The 15,880-nt window shown below is 38.5% G+C and overlaps 1 protein-coding gene across 4 annotated transcripts in view; it reads left to right on the top strand.

Annotated features, from left to right (window-relative positions):
* Positions 1–15,880, top strand: part of STAMBPL1 (STAM binding protein like 1) — a 141,387-nt gene that overhangs the window by 31,667 nt on the left and 93,840 nt on the right. For 2 of the 4 annotated variants that reach the window (XM_024792408.2, XM_024792417.2), the window contains exons 5-10: positions 1,617–1,712; positions 4,096–4,453; positions 5,533–5,657; positions 7,620–7,757; positions 12,195–12,307; positions 13,252–13,351. In XM_024792408.2, the coding sequence (XP_024648176.2) occupies positions 1,617–1,712; positions 4,096–4,453; positions 5,533–5,657; positions 7,620–7,757; positions 12,195–12,307; positions 13,252–13,351 (930 nt within the window). Of the gene's footprint in view, positions 1–1,616; positions 1,713–4,095; positions 4,454–5,532; positions 5,658–7,619; positions 7,758–12,194; positions 12,308–13,251; positions 13,352–14,082; positions 14,403–15,880 lie in introns of those variants that run through there. The other 2 variants (XM_011739853.3, XM_024792418.2) reach the window with 2 other exon arrangements.

Raw genomic sequence — 15,880 nt, 5'->3', positions numbered from 1 at the left:
TTTATTTGTTTGTTTTGAGTCAGAGTCTTGCTCTGTCACCTAGGCTGGAGTGAAGTGGCGCAATCTCAGCTCACTGCAACGTCCGCCTCCCGGGTTCAAGCAATTCTCCTGCCTCAGCCTACTGAGTGGTTGGGATTACAGGCACCTGCCACCATGCCCAGCTAATTTTTTTTTTTTTTTTTTTTTAAACAGAGTCTCACTCTGTCACCCAGGCTGGAGTGCAGTGGTGTGATCTCGGCTCACTGCAAGCACCACCTGCCAGGTTCACGCCATTCTCCTGCCTCAGCCTCCCCAGCAGCTGGGACTACAGTTGCACGCCACCATGCCTGGCTAATTTTTTTGTATTTTTAGTACAGACGGGGTTTCACCATGTTAGCCAGGATAGTCTCGAACTTCTGACCTAGTGATCCGCCCGCCTCGGCCTCCCAAAGTGCTGGGATTACAGGCGTGAGCCACCGCGCCCAGCCTGATTTTTGTATTTTTAATAGAGATGGAGTTTCACCATGTTGGCTAGGCTGGTCTCGAACTCCTTACCTCAGGTGATCTGCCTGCCTCTGCCTCCTGAAGTGTTAGGATTACAGGCATGAGCCACCACGCCCAGTCAACTTTTTTTAAATGTCTACAGTCACTTACCTGAAGTATCATTTATTATCATGTCTTTGTGTAGCACTCCCCCTCAATTCTCTTGTTCATTCAACCTCAGAGAGTTCTGTTTGGAAACTAAAGGTGTCAGGCTGTCAAGGTGACTTTCAATTTAGGGTTATGCTTATTATTATTTTTTTTTTTTGTAGGAGAAAAATTCTGCAAAACCATATACATTTCTCTTGTTTATGCTTATTGAATAGATACATGAATAAATACATAAATGAATGACAAAGGATTAAGAGAATCGAAATTTGGTGAAAGAGCTAGAGAGTCAGGAGAGTTGAGTTCCAGTCCTAAATGGGCTGCTGGCTGGTTGCATGATACCGAACAGGAATTTCAATCTCTTCAGGCCTTTGCTCTCTCACCTCTAAAAAGGAAGAGGTAGTTGGCCTTTATAAGAATTCCCAGATATTCTTGCCATTAAGAATCTCTGAGGAAGCTGTTTGAGATCCAGATTCCCAGACCGCTTCTCTAGGTGTTAATTCAGTAGATCTGGATTAGGCTTGGGAATCTGTATTTTTATAAAAAGTGCCCCAGCTATTCTTTTTACAGTCTAGCATGTGTAGAAATCCCTATCCACCATATATTCTCTCACATCCCTTCTAATTCGGATGCTACATGATTTATGTACTGTAGAACGAATGATTGATCTCAAACTCACTGTCTAAAAATGGGGTACCACAAAGGTAGCCATGAAGTTCTAGCTATTTTTTATAGCATTGGGCTATAACGAAATGCTTATCTAATCAGTGGGGCCAATAAAGTTCTTACAAAAGGGATAATAGTGTTTCTTTTCTGCTGGAAAGTTATATTTTGGACCCATAAAAAAGAGTTACTTTTCTGCCATCATCTTTGGTTACTCATGACTTTATTTGCAACACACCTACCAGCTGTTTTTCTTTCTCACCTGAGGATCTGAAAGAGTGTATTGAAAAATCCCACTAATCAATATGTATATATATTTTTAAAAGAAACTGAAGGAAATTGCATTCCCAAGGACAGATGAATTGAAAAACGACCTTTTAAAGAAATATAACGTAGAATACCAAGAATATTTGCAAAGCAAAGTAAGTTCATTTGGTACACTTATTTCATGACTATTTTATGTACAAGTGGTTTTTGAATTTCATTTTTATGTGATGAGTTTTTGAAATGTTCTGTGCATTTAAATTAAAAATTAAAGATGCAGTGATGTGAAACCAATACAAAATTTATGCTGATATCCAGGTTAAGCAGTTGCACCAACAATGTGGTATTTCTGTTTCCCTACAACATCTAACAAAGCAATGTGTTAGAAAAGAGATTTCCTACAGCGATTTAAGTAGAACTTTTTGATCGACTCTTGCCAATATAACCTTGAGCCAGATGGCTGCTCTTTTGCCAGATGAACAGCCAGTAGGAGGTAGGGAGAACAGAATATGGTTTTTGATGTGCCTAATGATGTAGGCCTTAGAAATGTGAATTTGATTCTTAGAATGTTATAGTCAGGATTGCATTGAGATGGAATAACAGCTAACCATGTGGTTGAAATGTAATTGTATCACCCAAAAGTGGTGGCTTCTGGGTTGTTATTAATAAACAGTGACCATTATGATAATGTCTGAGAGGCAGAAAGGCATTGGAAGAAGAAATTGGCCAGTCAGTGTATCGGATACTCACATTCAACATAGCATTATTATAAAGCTATTTTGCTTTTTTGTTTGTGTTTTATTTGCTTTGGAAGTTACCACCTTCACTGACTCCCACTTCAGTTCAATCTCATCAGCTCTGAGAATGCTCATTGAGCTTTTTGACTTTCTATGGGCAAAGGTGGAAGGCTAGTTTGAGTGGTAAGTTTTAACGAAGTGGTAGAGGGAATGTTGAAATTGGAAATGTCCCTGAAGTGTGTATATTAATAATGTGACTTGAAATATGAAAGACAGAAATGATCTTGGAGGGTAAGACAAAGCAACAGCAAGGCAGACGAAAGCCCAGTTCAAGTCTCCCTTCCACAGTCGGCAATGTGTATGATCTTCCTCTTCATGATCTTCCTGGGAGGAACAGGCTGTGCAGCTGTTGCATGTTCTGCCTTTGATACCAGTCACTTCATAGCCTACGGTAGTGTCCCATGTAGAAATCTCTGTGGGGTTAGAATAGCAGGACTGAGCCTAGGAGAGATGAACAGCGATGCCTGTGAGCCCTCGCTTCAGCCAGCATTAGCATCATTTGGAAGACTGTTAGACATGCAGAATCTCCGGCCCCATCCCAGACCTTCTGAATCAGGATTTGCAACTGCAATTAGCCCCAGGGTGATTTGTATGCACCTGAATGTGCAGCTATCAGCTGTGTCCCCTATGCTACCGCCATCTTACGGTAGCTCCCAAATCTAGCTTCTATCAAAATCACTTGAAAGGCTCATTAATACTTCATATTATCTGACCTAATAAGCCTGAATATTTTGTTAGGACTGGAGAGCTTGGGACTCCTCATTTTTAGCAAAACTCTTCGTTAGTGGTGACAGAGAAGGTTGGAACATATTTTAATAACCTTTTTTTTTTTTTTTTTTTTTGAGATGGAGTCTCGCTCTGTCCCCCTGGCTGGAGTGCAGTGGCGCCATCTCGGCTCACTGCAAGCTCCATCTCCCGGGATCATGCCATTCTCCTGCCTCAGCCTCCTGAGTAGCTGGGACTACAGGCGCCCGCCACCGCGCCCGGCTAATTTTTTGTATTTTTAGTAGAGACGGGGTTTCACCGTGGTCTCCATCTCCTGACCTTGTGATCCGCCCGCCTCGGCCTCCCAAAGTGCTGGGATTACAAGCGTGAGCCACCACGCCTGGCCTTAATAACCATTCTTTTTAGTGATTCCTTCTTATCCATAAATTTCCAGCAGAGTATGAGTTCTAGAGTCAAATGCAAAAGGTTCTAGGGCAGCACTGTTCAATAGAACTCCCTGTGATGATGGAAATGTTCTGTTTGACACTTTCCAATATGGTACCCACTAGCCACATGTGGCTACTGGGTACTTAAATGTGACTAGTGTGCCTGAGATGCTGAATTTCTAATTTTGTTTAATTTTAATCAAGTTCAAATAATCACACGTGGCCAGTGGTCACTATATTGAAAGTGCAGTAGGGGTGAGGTATTTTGTTTCATATGGTCTTGTCGGTCTGACTGAGCAAACAACCTTAACGTTGATTTTCCAGTATTTACAAGCATAAGGGAATGGAGGGATCCTGATTGTCATGGCCTGTCTCTGGTAAAATATCAGTGGATTTAGAACTGCTGCATTAATCAGATCAAGGGGCTTTTGCCCTGATGTTATGTATTTCTCTCACTGTTCCCTGAGTGTCCCTGTGGGTATATCACAGTATCTAGCCTTTTCTCTGTCTGCTTGAAGACTGAAAATGTCTAATTCCAGTTCAATGTTTTTCCTTGGACACTAACCTTCTCTTCTGGCTGCCACACTTTATAGAACAAATATAAAGCTGAAATTCTCAAAAAACTGGAGCATCAGAGGTTGATAGAGGCAGAAAGGAAGCGGATTGCTCAGATGCGCCAGCAGCAGCTAGAATCGGAGCAGTTTCTGTTTTTCGAAGATCAACTCAAGAAGCAAGAGTTAGCCCGAGGTCAGATGCGAAGTCAGCAAACCTCGGGGCTGTCGGAGCAGATTGATGGGAGCGCTTTGTCCTGCTTTTCCACACACCAGAACAATTCCTTGCTGAATGTATTTGCAGATCAACCTAATAAAAGTGATGCAACCAATTATGCTAGCCACTCTCCTCCTGTAAACAGGGCCTTAACGCCAGCTGCTACTCTAAGTGCTGTTCAGAGTAAGTGATGAAATGCACCCCCGTGAGACACTGAGGCTCATCGGATGGAACCATATTTCTATAGCATCTGGGAGGGTCCTCCTCATTTCATTACTAATTGTAGTAGGACCCCTGCATAATATGGTATGCATGACAGAACTAACCTTTCAATACTCTCTGGCTTTTACTATATATAACCTTAAAATTCAGGAAATATGATGCCCCCGATAGAGCAGAGACTCTGTCATAAATGCGAAGTATTTTGTCATTGAACAGAGATTTTAAATGAGAAGAATTTCAAGTCCTTTTGTCTTCTATGTATTTTAACTAAGAAATACATACATCTTAAATACATCCATCTTTCTGGAGAGAAAAGGTGTTGAGAAAATTGTTTATCCAGACCTTTGCTCAGCAATAAATGTTTATACTCGGTATGCTTAGCATCATCCTTGGACTGAGAGAATCTCATACACATAGATAATTAACCTCCAAATGGCCTGTGTGTTTCTGCAAGAATTAGTGCTGCTCCGTACTGCCAGATCGGTGCTGGCAGGTTTCCAAAATACAGAATTCTTCTTCACAGACACTGTCAGATGGAATTTGTGTTCCCATTTATTTGAAATGAGTGATAATAGGCGACCATTCTTAAAGTTACTTTACTGCTAATTGTTTACCAAAACGTTGTGCTTTGACTTGCTGATCACCAACTTTCATAAAGATATAAGTAACATGGTAAACACAATATTTATCATATGTCTTATGGGGTATGAGATGCATTCTACGCAGCCTATGCATTTAACCCTATATTTACTTCATGCCAAAAGATAAAATAACATGTAAGTAGTTGACCCAAGGTACAAACATGTAAAAGTGCTGGTACCTCCTCACTTTGCTTATAAAATAATTTATATACATAATTTAATTTTACTTCTAGTTAATGTTTACTTCTAAGAGTTTTAAAATAAAATATGGAAAGTAGAACACCTGATACTTTTATTTTTGAAATTTATGTCCAACTGCGACTGCTTGCCAATAGCAATTTTGAAAGATGGGACATACAGTTTGTTTTTTTAGCCTTTTCTCCCTTTTTTGTTTCTTAGATTTAGTGGTTGAAGGACTGCGATGTGCAGTTTTGCCAAAAGATCTTTGCCACAAATTTCTGCAGCTGGCGGAATCTAATACAGTGAGAGGAATAGAAACCTGTGGAATACTCTGTGGAAAACTGGTATGATCCTTATATTTATATATATGTATCTGCACAGGATACTTTTAATAGTACTAGATTTCTTCCGATAAGTGGAACAGAATAAAAGCATGCTAAGAGTTATAAGTATTATGAAATTAACATTACGCAAATTAACTTTATAAAACTACTGTCATTATTAATGGAATGATCCTTCTAGAAAATAGATTGTAAAATTTCAGAGACTCTATAAAAACTTGTCCTAAAGATCAACCTATAAATCAAATCTTTGATTAGAAAAATGGTATGAAATATAGGTCTTCAGATTTCCAAATCTATCTGGTTGCCAAATCAAATTTTCATTGCAATTGTTAGCTTCACATACATTCGTATAATTAACTTAATCTGTGGCATGTATTATCTTGCTGTCCTTTTTGAGAAACACATGGAATAAAACTAGGATTTTGTTGTTTCCTTTAGTTTAAGGCAGTAGTTTCAACAAAAGCCTATAGGCACAGGACATATTTAATTATGGAAGATATCATAAGTATGTGATGAAAGACAATGTCATAATAGAAGGAGATGAAAGAAAGGAGATGCATTCAATTTCCTATCTACAACAAAGATAAATAATGTTTCTTTGGGCGTGTCCTTTCATAGTCTGTTTTGAGTGCTAGTTTATATATCTGGGTCCAGGTATATTTTCAGTCCTCAAAATTTAGCTTAGGAACCTCTGCTTTATTGAATAATACTACATTGTATTCAATACACAATCTCCTCCTGCATTCCAGTATTCTGTCATCTCTTTCCCTCCAAGATAGAGGAAGCCATTGGTGGCAAGCACAGGAGAATGGGCATCTACAGTCACCTCTGTTGCACTTAAGGAGACAGTGTGCTATTGAAACATCCACCCGCACATCCTGTGTTGTATTCAGATTGATTTATTGATTCATTTGTGATTCATTCACTCCGTTGTCAGACAAACATTTACCGAATATCTAAATGTGCCAGGTAGTGTGCTGGGTATTAGCAGTGGGTGTCCAGCAACAGCCTGACTCACGATACTTATGATGCTGTGAAGACCCAGACAGATGACTAATGATAAGTGGGGCTGAGTGCTGTCTGTGCAAGTGCAGGGAATCATGGGAGTGTGTAACTGGTAAATCTAACCTTGAGGTTGGATGGAGGGAAGAGTTGAAATCAGGGCGAAGGAGCAGTGCATAGTGTGCCGGAAAGCCCTAAGGCTAGAGAGAGGATGGTCCTCTGGACAGAGAAAGGCCAGCCTGCCTGGGGGAAGACAGCCTCTCACTGCACAAACATCTCTTCCTTCAGGATCCCATGGCACTTCACAACCCTCTTCCTCTCAACTCTTACCTTTTGCCTAAGAGGAATAATTTGTTTTTTCCTTTCTCTTTATCTGATTGCAAATCCAAAACATTATCTTAATTACAGAAGATCCTAGTGAATCCTCGCAACATTCGAAGAATGTCGTAAATCTTGAAGTGACATTCAATATAATTAGTAATATAAAAACAAAACCATCAACCTTCACAACCCTAAGAAATGCCTTTTGGTAACACCACAAAATTATTTAACTAGTATCTCCCCCTCCAAACAAATCTGTCCTTGTTTTGTTCAGTTTTTCCATTACAGCTATATCAAGACATCATTTATTAACTAAACTTCCACAGAAGCCTGGCATGCAAATTCCTATTTATGTTATGTTTTCTATTGTGAAAGTGGGTTTCAAGCTACAAACAACTGAGTCTCAAACTTTTGGCAAAGAATCCATTTTTACTGTTGGGACTTGTTTTTGAATTGGGAACGGTTGTGTGTCTCGGTACAGGGAGGGATAATGTAAGTGGTCTCTGTACCTAGACACACACCCCTATTGGCGGACTCTTTAGTCTTAAACATTGCACTTCCTGTTCCATTGTTTTTTTTTGTGTGTGTGTGTGTGTGTGTGTCAGATGCATGTCATTCTTTCTGCTACTTGTTTTTTAGACACATAATGAATTTACTATTACTCATGTAATTGTGCCAAAGCAGTCTGCGGGACCAGACTATTGTGACGTGGAGAATGTAGAGGAATTATTCAATGTGCAGGATCAACACGATCTCCTCACTCTAGGATGGATTCATGTACGTTTGACCTTTTGGGTTTCAGTTTATTTTTGTGTGGCATGCTATTTTCCTCCTTGAAAAAGTTTAGCTTCATTTAAATAGCTTCTTCTTTTTAAATTTTTCAAATGTAATAAAGGTCATCATTTAAGTAGTGGTTCTCAAGCAAAAAGAAAAGAATAACAGATATTTAAAAAAATAAAGTTCATCATATTATGGCATGTTTTTCAGTGTTAGATTGTGTCTAACTCTGTCAAATCTGGATTTGGAGAACGTGTATCTTTTGCTTTTTCGTATCATCTAAAGTTAAAAGAAGTAGGAAGAAAGAGAGTAACATTTGGAAATCAGGTGATTTGTTTTAGATGATTTTACATAGCCTAGTGAAGGCTTAGCCAAATTGTTAACTGATTTGGCTACACAACTATTAATGTGGGTCTAAATTAGATTATTTTAAGAAAATATCTGAAAATGTTTCTTTTAAACGTGTTTGTATATATCAGCTACACTCCCTGACACCCCTCAGATAGGCAAATGATGTATGCATTACTGTATAAACAGCCACAGAGTAAGGCAAGAGGATAGGGCCCAAAACATTGAATTCCAACATCCACCAGGCCATCATAGGAGCAAGTCAAATAGACATGAGGTTAAATCTTGGCTGTGCTAAGAATTTACTGTAGGGGCATTGGCAAGTTATTAAGCAATCTGAGCATCAGTTTTATCATCCATAAAATGGAGATCATAATACTTGACTTCATAGGATATTTCATATTAAATGAGATACTATTGGTGAATTTCACAGCACATTTTTTGAGGGACTCAGAAAATTGTACCTGTTATAATTGGTGATAATAATCTATCCTTTCTAGCCGTAGTGCAATCCAGCTGAGGGAAATTTTTTCCATTCAGTCTCACATAAGCTGGATCTGGGATAACGTCTTGGTGTGTTTTTGCTGCTATAACAAAATGCCTGATATAGGGTGATTTAAAAAGAACAGAAATTTGTTTTGTCTGGTCCTAGAGGCTGGGAAGTCCAAGATCAAGGCACCAGCACTGGTGTCTAGTGAGGGCTGCTCTCAGCTTCCACAAGAAGCCTTCACTAGACACCAATGGCACCTTGTTGCTGTGTCCTCACAGGGTGGAAGGCAGAAGGGCAAGAGAGCACTCCCTTCAACCTTAAGCCCTTTCACAAGGGTCTTAATACCATTCATTAGAGTGGAGCCTTTGTGATTACTCACCTCCCAAAGACCACACTTCTTAATACTGTTGCATTGAGGATTAAGTTTCATCATGAATAGTGGTGGAGACCCCACCATTCAAACCATAGCAGGCTGGGATAAGCCATCCCTCTAAGATGGGATACTGGCCAAGAAAATTTCCAGGACACATTCTGGGGACCTCCAAGTGCCCTTGAGGAATGATACATGATCATTTTTACTTGCTTTATAGAGAAGCACTGGGGAGGGGCAGCATCCACACACACACACACACACACACTTCCTAAGCATTTGGTATTATGCAGTTCTGGAGGGTACAGGAGACTTTAGTCCCAACTCCACCTGTAAATTATTATGTTCTATCAGTCAGGACTTCTTGCCTAGTTTCCAGATTCCCTCATTGGCTGAGTGAGGCTCATGAATGCCTTCTCTCCTCACTGGATTTCTGTGAACAGGAAACAAGATACCAGGTGTGAAAACTCTTTGAAAAGTATAAACTGCCTCTCAAATGCAAGAAATTATTTATAATGAAGAGTTGGTAAAACTCTACATATGTGTATTTGCTTTACTTAACAGTAAGTAATATGCATTACAGTTTGCCTGGAAATTGCTATATTATTTAGCTTAACATGATTTCTGTAAAAAGAAGGCCTTATTTAGCTTAACATGATTTCTGTAACAAGAATGCATTTTAAAGCAAAACAAATTCTAGCAAGAATGACAGTCCATTAAATTATGCATTTACATTGACAAGTCAATGTTAGCTTAGCTAACAAAACATTTTCCAAATTAGAAACAAAAATTTTCCCCTTATGAGGTACTGTGAACAGAATGCATGCAATTATGAAAGTGAGTTGTTTAATAAGTTTAGCATAATTCTTGAATTCTAGGACTTTTTGTTAAACTCATTTCACCATATCAAATTATTGTGGTTGGATGAAAATACAAAAATGTTACATTTCTAAACCTCAGTGATTGTAATGACTCTTTATGATGTTTTTTATCAAGTGTAATAATAGCAACAAATTCCAGAGCTGGCTTTTTTCAAATACAAATTAGTCATCGGGAAAAAAGGTCTGAAATATAATCAGACAGACATGTATTTGAATTTGGACTTTTTGGTTTAACTAGCTTTATGAGCATCCACAAGTTACTCACTTTCTTGCTTACCTCAGTTTCCTCACCTGCAAAATGGAGATAATAATAGCACTTGTTGCTGTGAGAATTCAATGATATGACTCATGGAAAGTGATTAGTTCACATTATACAGTTGCAATAAATGGCATCTGCTGCCATTGTTATCATTGTCATCATCATTTTCATTTCCGTAGAGTGAGGGAATGGGAGCCTCATTCTCCCATGGGAAAACTGTTCTCATTGGAATAGACATAATTCCTTTTGGCAGAAATGAAGGACTCAGGTCATGTGGTGTGCATTCCGTGTGGAAATAAATTGACAAGCAGAGTGATTTGTCTGTATGATAACCTGCTTGCCGCCTCCACAGCACTATAGTTTCTTTGAACAATTTTTAATTTCTCACAAAGACATAGAAGCCTCTATTTTACAAAGAGAAGGTGTTCCTTGTAAGATAACAGGCTGTCAGATACTCCCACTCGTACCCCCTACTGAAGATTTGCATTTTAAAAGTTAGGATAATTTCCATTCCTTTGTTGATCTAAGTTTTTATAGGCCAAGTGTTATTTTTTCCTTGCAGAACATGTAGCTTTCTGTAAATAATCATCTGATTTTGCCTTCATTCTATTAAAGCAGAAAAAAACTTTTTCTTGCTTTTTTTTTTTTTTTTTCCAAGACAGAGTCTTGCTCTGTTGTCCAGGCTGGAGTGCAGTAGAGTGATCACAGCTCACTGTAGCCTCAACCTCCCTGGCTCAAGTGCTCCTCTCACCTCAGCCCCCTCAAGTAGTTGAGACTACAGGCACATGCCACCATGTCTAGCTAATTAAAACAACTTTTTGGTTTTTTTTTGGTAGAGATGGAGTCTACCTATAGTGTCCAGGCTGGTCTTGAACCCTTGGGCTCAACTGATCCTCTCACCTTGGCCACTCAAAGTGGGGATTACAGGCATGAGCCACTATGCCTGGCCTAAAAATTGTTTTAAAATCTTACATTTCTTTAATAGAATATAGTTTTGTGTAAAGACATTTAGCTACTACTATGGATCTGTGCCTTTTAGTTAATAAAGACATTAGAATAACAACAGCAATAACAACAGCCAATGACTTTTATTTCTATGTGCTAAGCACTGTTCCAAGAATTTTAATGGACTGTCATATTTCATCTTCATAACAATCCCATGCAGAAAATATTATCCCAATTTTACAGATGATGAAATGGGCAAGAGAAGGCTAAGTAATCTTCACAGTGTCATCTGGCTAGCGAGTAATGGAGTCAGGACCTAGACAGTGGTGCCAAGAATCTTTGTTTCATGATTAAAATAGTCACATTCTTTTTTTCAAGAGTAATTAGGGTTTAATATGAATTTTTAAAATAACTAGATGTGCATTTATTTTTTATATTCAAATATGAACCTCTGATTGACCATGCATAAACACATTTGCATGTAGCCAGAAACTTGGCAGATTTCTTTTAATTTATAATCCCCCTTTTTTCCTCCCCATATATTTAGTTGCTATGCAAGATTAGTCCCAAATACCTTTAACAACTTGGAGTCTCCCATTCTCCCATTTATAGGAAATGGCAATCCACAAAACGATACACAGCAACATGTGGTCTATTTAGTGAAAACTTCCTTTTAATGTTCCTAATGTTATATATACATATCTTGTGTCCAGGGTTTCCAATCACAGCTCTGCTCCTTACCAGCTGTGTGACCACAGGCGCATTATGTAACCTCCCTTAGTTTTGGGATCCTTGTATGTAAAATTCAGATAATAAAATAAGTATCTCATAAATGAGTTGTGATAATTATATGAGAATCTATTTAAAGCCCCTAGCAAATTAATTTCCAGCTCGCTCTTTCCCCAAAAGAAGAAAGGACACCAACACTTCTAGGAGCCTCTTCTCAAAGTCATAGTTATTCCAAAATAGCAAATAATAGGAATGCATAAAGGGAAGGATTATGTCAGCAAAACCTTTTTAAAAATCCCTTATTTGATTGATGGTTAAAAATAATTTTTTATAAAACAGAATTTTCTATTAAAATAAGCTGTGGCCTTGCCTAAGACAGCTATCCTAGTAAGATTGTCTTCTTTTGTGTTTATAGACGCATCCCACTCAAACTGCATTCTTATCCAGCGTTGATCTTCACACTCACTGTTCCTATCAACTCATGTTACCAGAGGCCATTGCCATTGTTTGCTCACCAAAGCATAAAGAGTAAGTGTGACTCTTCAGGGGAGCCCAAAGAAGGCTTTGTCTAGGGCTGCTGGGTTCCTGTGTGTCCAGACACCAGGTTGTGGTACTTGGATTGACAAGCACACAACACCCTTGGGAAAAAGAGATGGGTGGCAGTCAGCTGCCATCGACCTGTAGCTCTGCAGTTTAAGGTCCATTCTGTGGCAGAATTACTGATTTTCTTTCTTCAGTTAGCGTGACTTTGAAGTGAATAACATTTAAGAAGGATGCTATCCCAGTTAGCCTTTTTAGGACTCATTTCTACTGTATTATGTTCTACCATAAGAAATGTTCTAGCCTTAGCTGAGAAAAAACCTTTCTAGCTTTGGGGACACTGATTATTGTAGAGTAGTTATGAGCATGGGAATCAAACAAACATATGGAAATCATGGCTTCACCCCTCAAGTGTTGTGTTAGGCAGGATACTTGACCACTGTAGGCCTCTGCCTCTTCATCCCTCATACCTGCCCATCAGGGATGGATGTAAAGATGAAATTAGATAATAGCCTATGTACAGTGCTTAGCATAGTGCCTGGTACCACAGCAGGCACTCAATACCTATTTGCTATTGCTATAATCTGTATTAACATTATTAGAAGAATTCGAAATATCTGCCACTTGTAATTTCCTCTCGTAGGACTCTCTGGTGGGGCCTTGGCCTTTCCTGTGAGGTCACACACAATAGCTTATTTGCCTTGTCCCCTTAACGATCCTGCAGGCTCCTAGCAGCAGCATTGCCTCCTCCTGGGTTTCTCTCCTCTGGGCCAGTCATTGGTTAAAAAAAAAAAAAAAATCCCTATGGAATTCCTAGTTTGTGAGTTCTCAATCCCATTTGAGGAATATGTATGTGTGTGCTGTTCAAATAAAGCATCTGGAATGCCCAAATGATCGTTAATTTTTCTACCTGTTTTCACTCTGAAATTTAGCACTGGCATCTTCAGGCTCACCAATGCTGGCATGCTTGAGGTTTCTGCTTGTAAAAAAAAGGGCTTTCATCCACACACCAAGGAGCCCAGGCTGTTCAGTGTGAGTACATCATATTAGTTATTTTTCCAGGTATTTCTTATTCACTGCCCCCGCAACCTGTTTTTAAATAAATAGTAGCAGTCTAATATGAGATAAAATACTGTACTGCTTAGTTTGGAGTTTTATCTCAGAAAATTAATCTATCGGCATACTTAATTTCTGATTTATTCTCAAAATAATTGTATTTACAAGGAAACATCAATATTTCTATAGCAGAATTAATGGTGCACAAAGTTACCTTTCCATTTATATATATGTATGATATTTAAAAGTTTTCTTCAGAGTCCAAATAAGTAAACAATTATCATAGAAAATGGCATTTAAAATGTTGCATGAATTCTTTCTGCTTGATATGGCCAAATTAGTTTTTTCATAGCAATTGTATGAAAACTACGATCATACTTCTTGATTACTTTTGCATAGTCCAGAAGAAACATTTGACTACGCCTTTTTTTTCCCCTAATTTTTTGGCGGTTCTGTGGCTGTAACATCAGAGAACATTATATTGAAATTAGCATTTACTTAAAATGAAAATTATTTGGCAACCCCTGTAAATATTTTTGTTTTTGTTGAAATTAATAAATGTGATTGTATTTGTTCTGATTGGAAATATTTTAAAAATCAGGAACAATTTAAAATTAGGAAATCTGTACTCCCTCCCTAAAGAAAATCATATGGTAAACATTATGCTAAAATCAAACATATAGTAAAACCAATTTTTTCTTTCCTAGATATGCAAACATGTGTTGGTAAAAGACATAAAAATAATTGTGTTGGATCTGAGGTGATATGTTCTGAATGTAAGCACCATCAACATCAGACACCTACTCACGGACATGTGGTTGCCGGATTTTCTTAAGATGTTTCCAGAAATGACTGATATTTTATATTTATACATTTTAGATCAGAAAGCTTGATATTTATTGCTGTTGCACATTTTGAAGTTTTCTTTTTGGGTTGCTCTGTGTCAAGAGAGGTTACATGGTGTTAAATCGGTACCTAATAATGTGCCCAAATACTATGACCAGATAATAAATTGTGCTGCAAACAACATGTCTGGTATTTATAGAGGTCTCTGCATACACTTTTAGAGCTTTAGATGATTTACTGTATTTTTTATTCATGTAAAATGTAATTCCAAATAAGAAATTCTGAGTGTATGTAGTCCCCAAAGCAGACCATCTGTTTCTGAAACCTTCCCCTGAGGTAGGTGAGCAGCTTCCGTGTGTAGATGAAATATGGCTGCCATTTATAAAGCTCGTTCTGTGTTTTCAGTGTCATGAAATCCCAGGCTCAGAGAGACATCTCTGCAGTGAATCATTGTGTAAGATACAAGAACAACAGGCTTCTACTCAGGGGATCAGGTGTCAGAGGGCCTGAGATAGCAGACAATTCATTAACTTGATTTAGAAGACTAAAAGTAGAGAAACTTGAGAGAGGAATTTTTTAAAAAGGGCTCAGATAAAAGTACAAAGCCTGTTACTGTGAACATGGACAGAGGTGATAGGAAGAAGAAATGAGACATAAGAAATAACTGGTAATTCTTAGTCGAAAAGATTGAATCAGAAAATAGTTTGGAAAGTTTTGTCATTAAAGGTATCTCTATATAAATTAGTCCCCAGAGAAAGAGAATCAAATAAGTTTGAAACTGATAGGGTGACATAAATGTAATGTTTTAGTAAGGTGTGAAATGGCATTTGTGGCTATTACCTAGATAGTACAAGCATTTACCTGGATAAAAAGAGACAGATTAAATAGAAGGAATGAGAAACTTGGGTACTCTGTTAGCAAGCTGAATTGGTGGGAAAAACCTGAGGATGGAAACAATGTGGAGAAATTTTAGCTGCAGATACACAGAGGGCAGAATGGAAGTGATATTGTTGAGTTCTTTGAGAATAGGTCCTTCAGGACACTGAAGACTAGTTTTGCAGGTGACATCTTTATCTTGGAAGACATTGCTCCCAGGCATGTTGGGAAATCCTGGGCTGACAACCCTTTCCTTGATCAAGAAACTTGTGATCACTTCTTAATCTCTCTTCTCATCCTTTAGGGCCTTACCTTACTCTAGTCCAGCTTTCTTCTTTTTTCTTTTCAGCGCTTGAGTTTCCTTCTCCAGCCACCTCTTCCTGGATCTCCATGACTTTTCAACAGGGCCAAACTAACTATGTAACCTTCTGTCTTCCCACTGTCTTCTGTGCCAGCCTCAGCTATCCCTTCCTTTGCTTTCCTCATGACATTGTATCTGAGTTGCCTAAACGACTCATGTTTCCATGTACTAGCTTCCACTGCTTAGTTCAATGATTTCCACATTCCAAAGAGTGGTATTTCCTGTACACTGTGCTTGGATGGGTTAACATCTGATATGGTTTGGCTATGTCCCAACCCAAATCTCATCTTAAATCGTAGTAGGAGGGACCTGGTGGGAGGTAATTGAATCATAGGGGTGGTTACTTCCATGCTGTTCTCATGATAGTGAGAGAGTTCTCAGGATATCTGATGGTTTCATAAGGGGCTTTTTCCCTTTTGCTC

This window comes from Macaca nemestrina, chromosome 9, assembly GCF_043159975.1.
Source record: "Macaca nemestrina isolate mMacNem1 chromosome 9, mMacNem.hap1, whole genome shotgun sequence".
NCBI lineage: Eukaryota > Metazoa > Chordata > Mammalia > Primates > Cercopithecidae > Macaca > Macaca nemestrina.
Note: the sequence above shows the minus strand (reverse complement) of the source record. Positions and strands in the feature narration are given on the sequence as shown.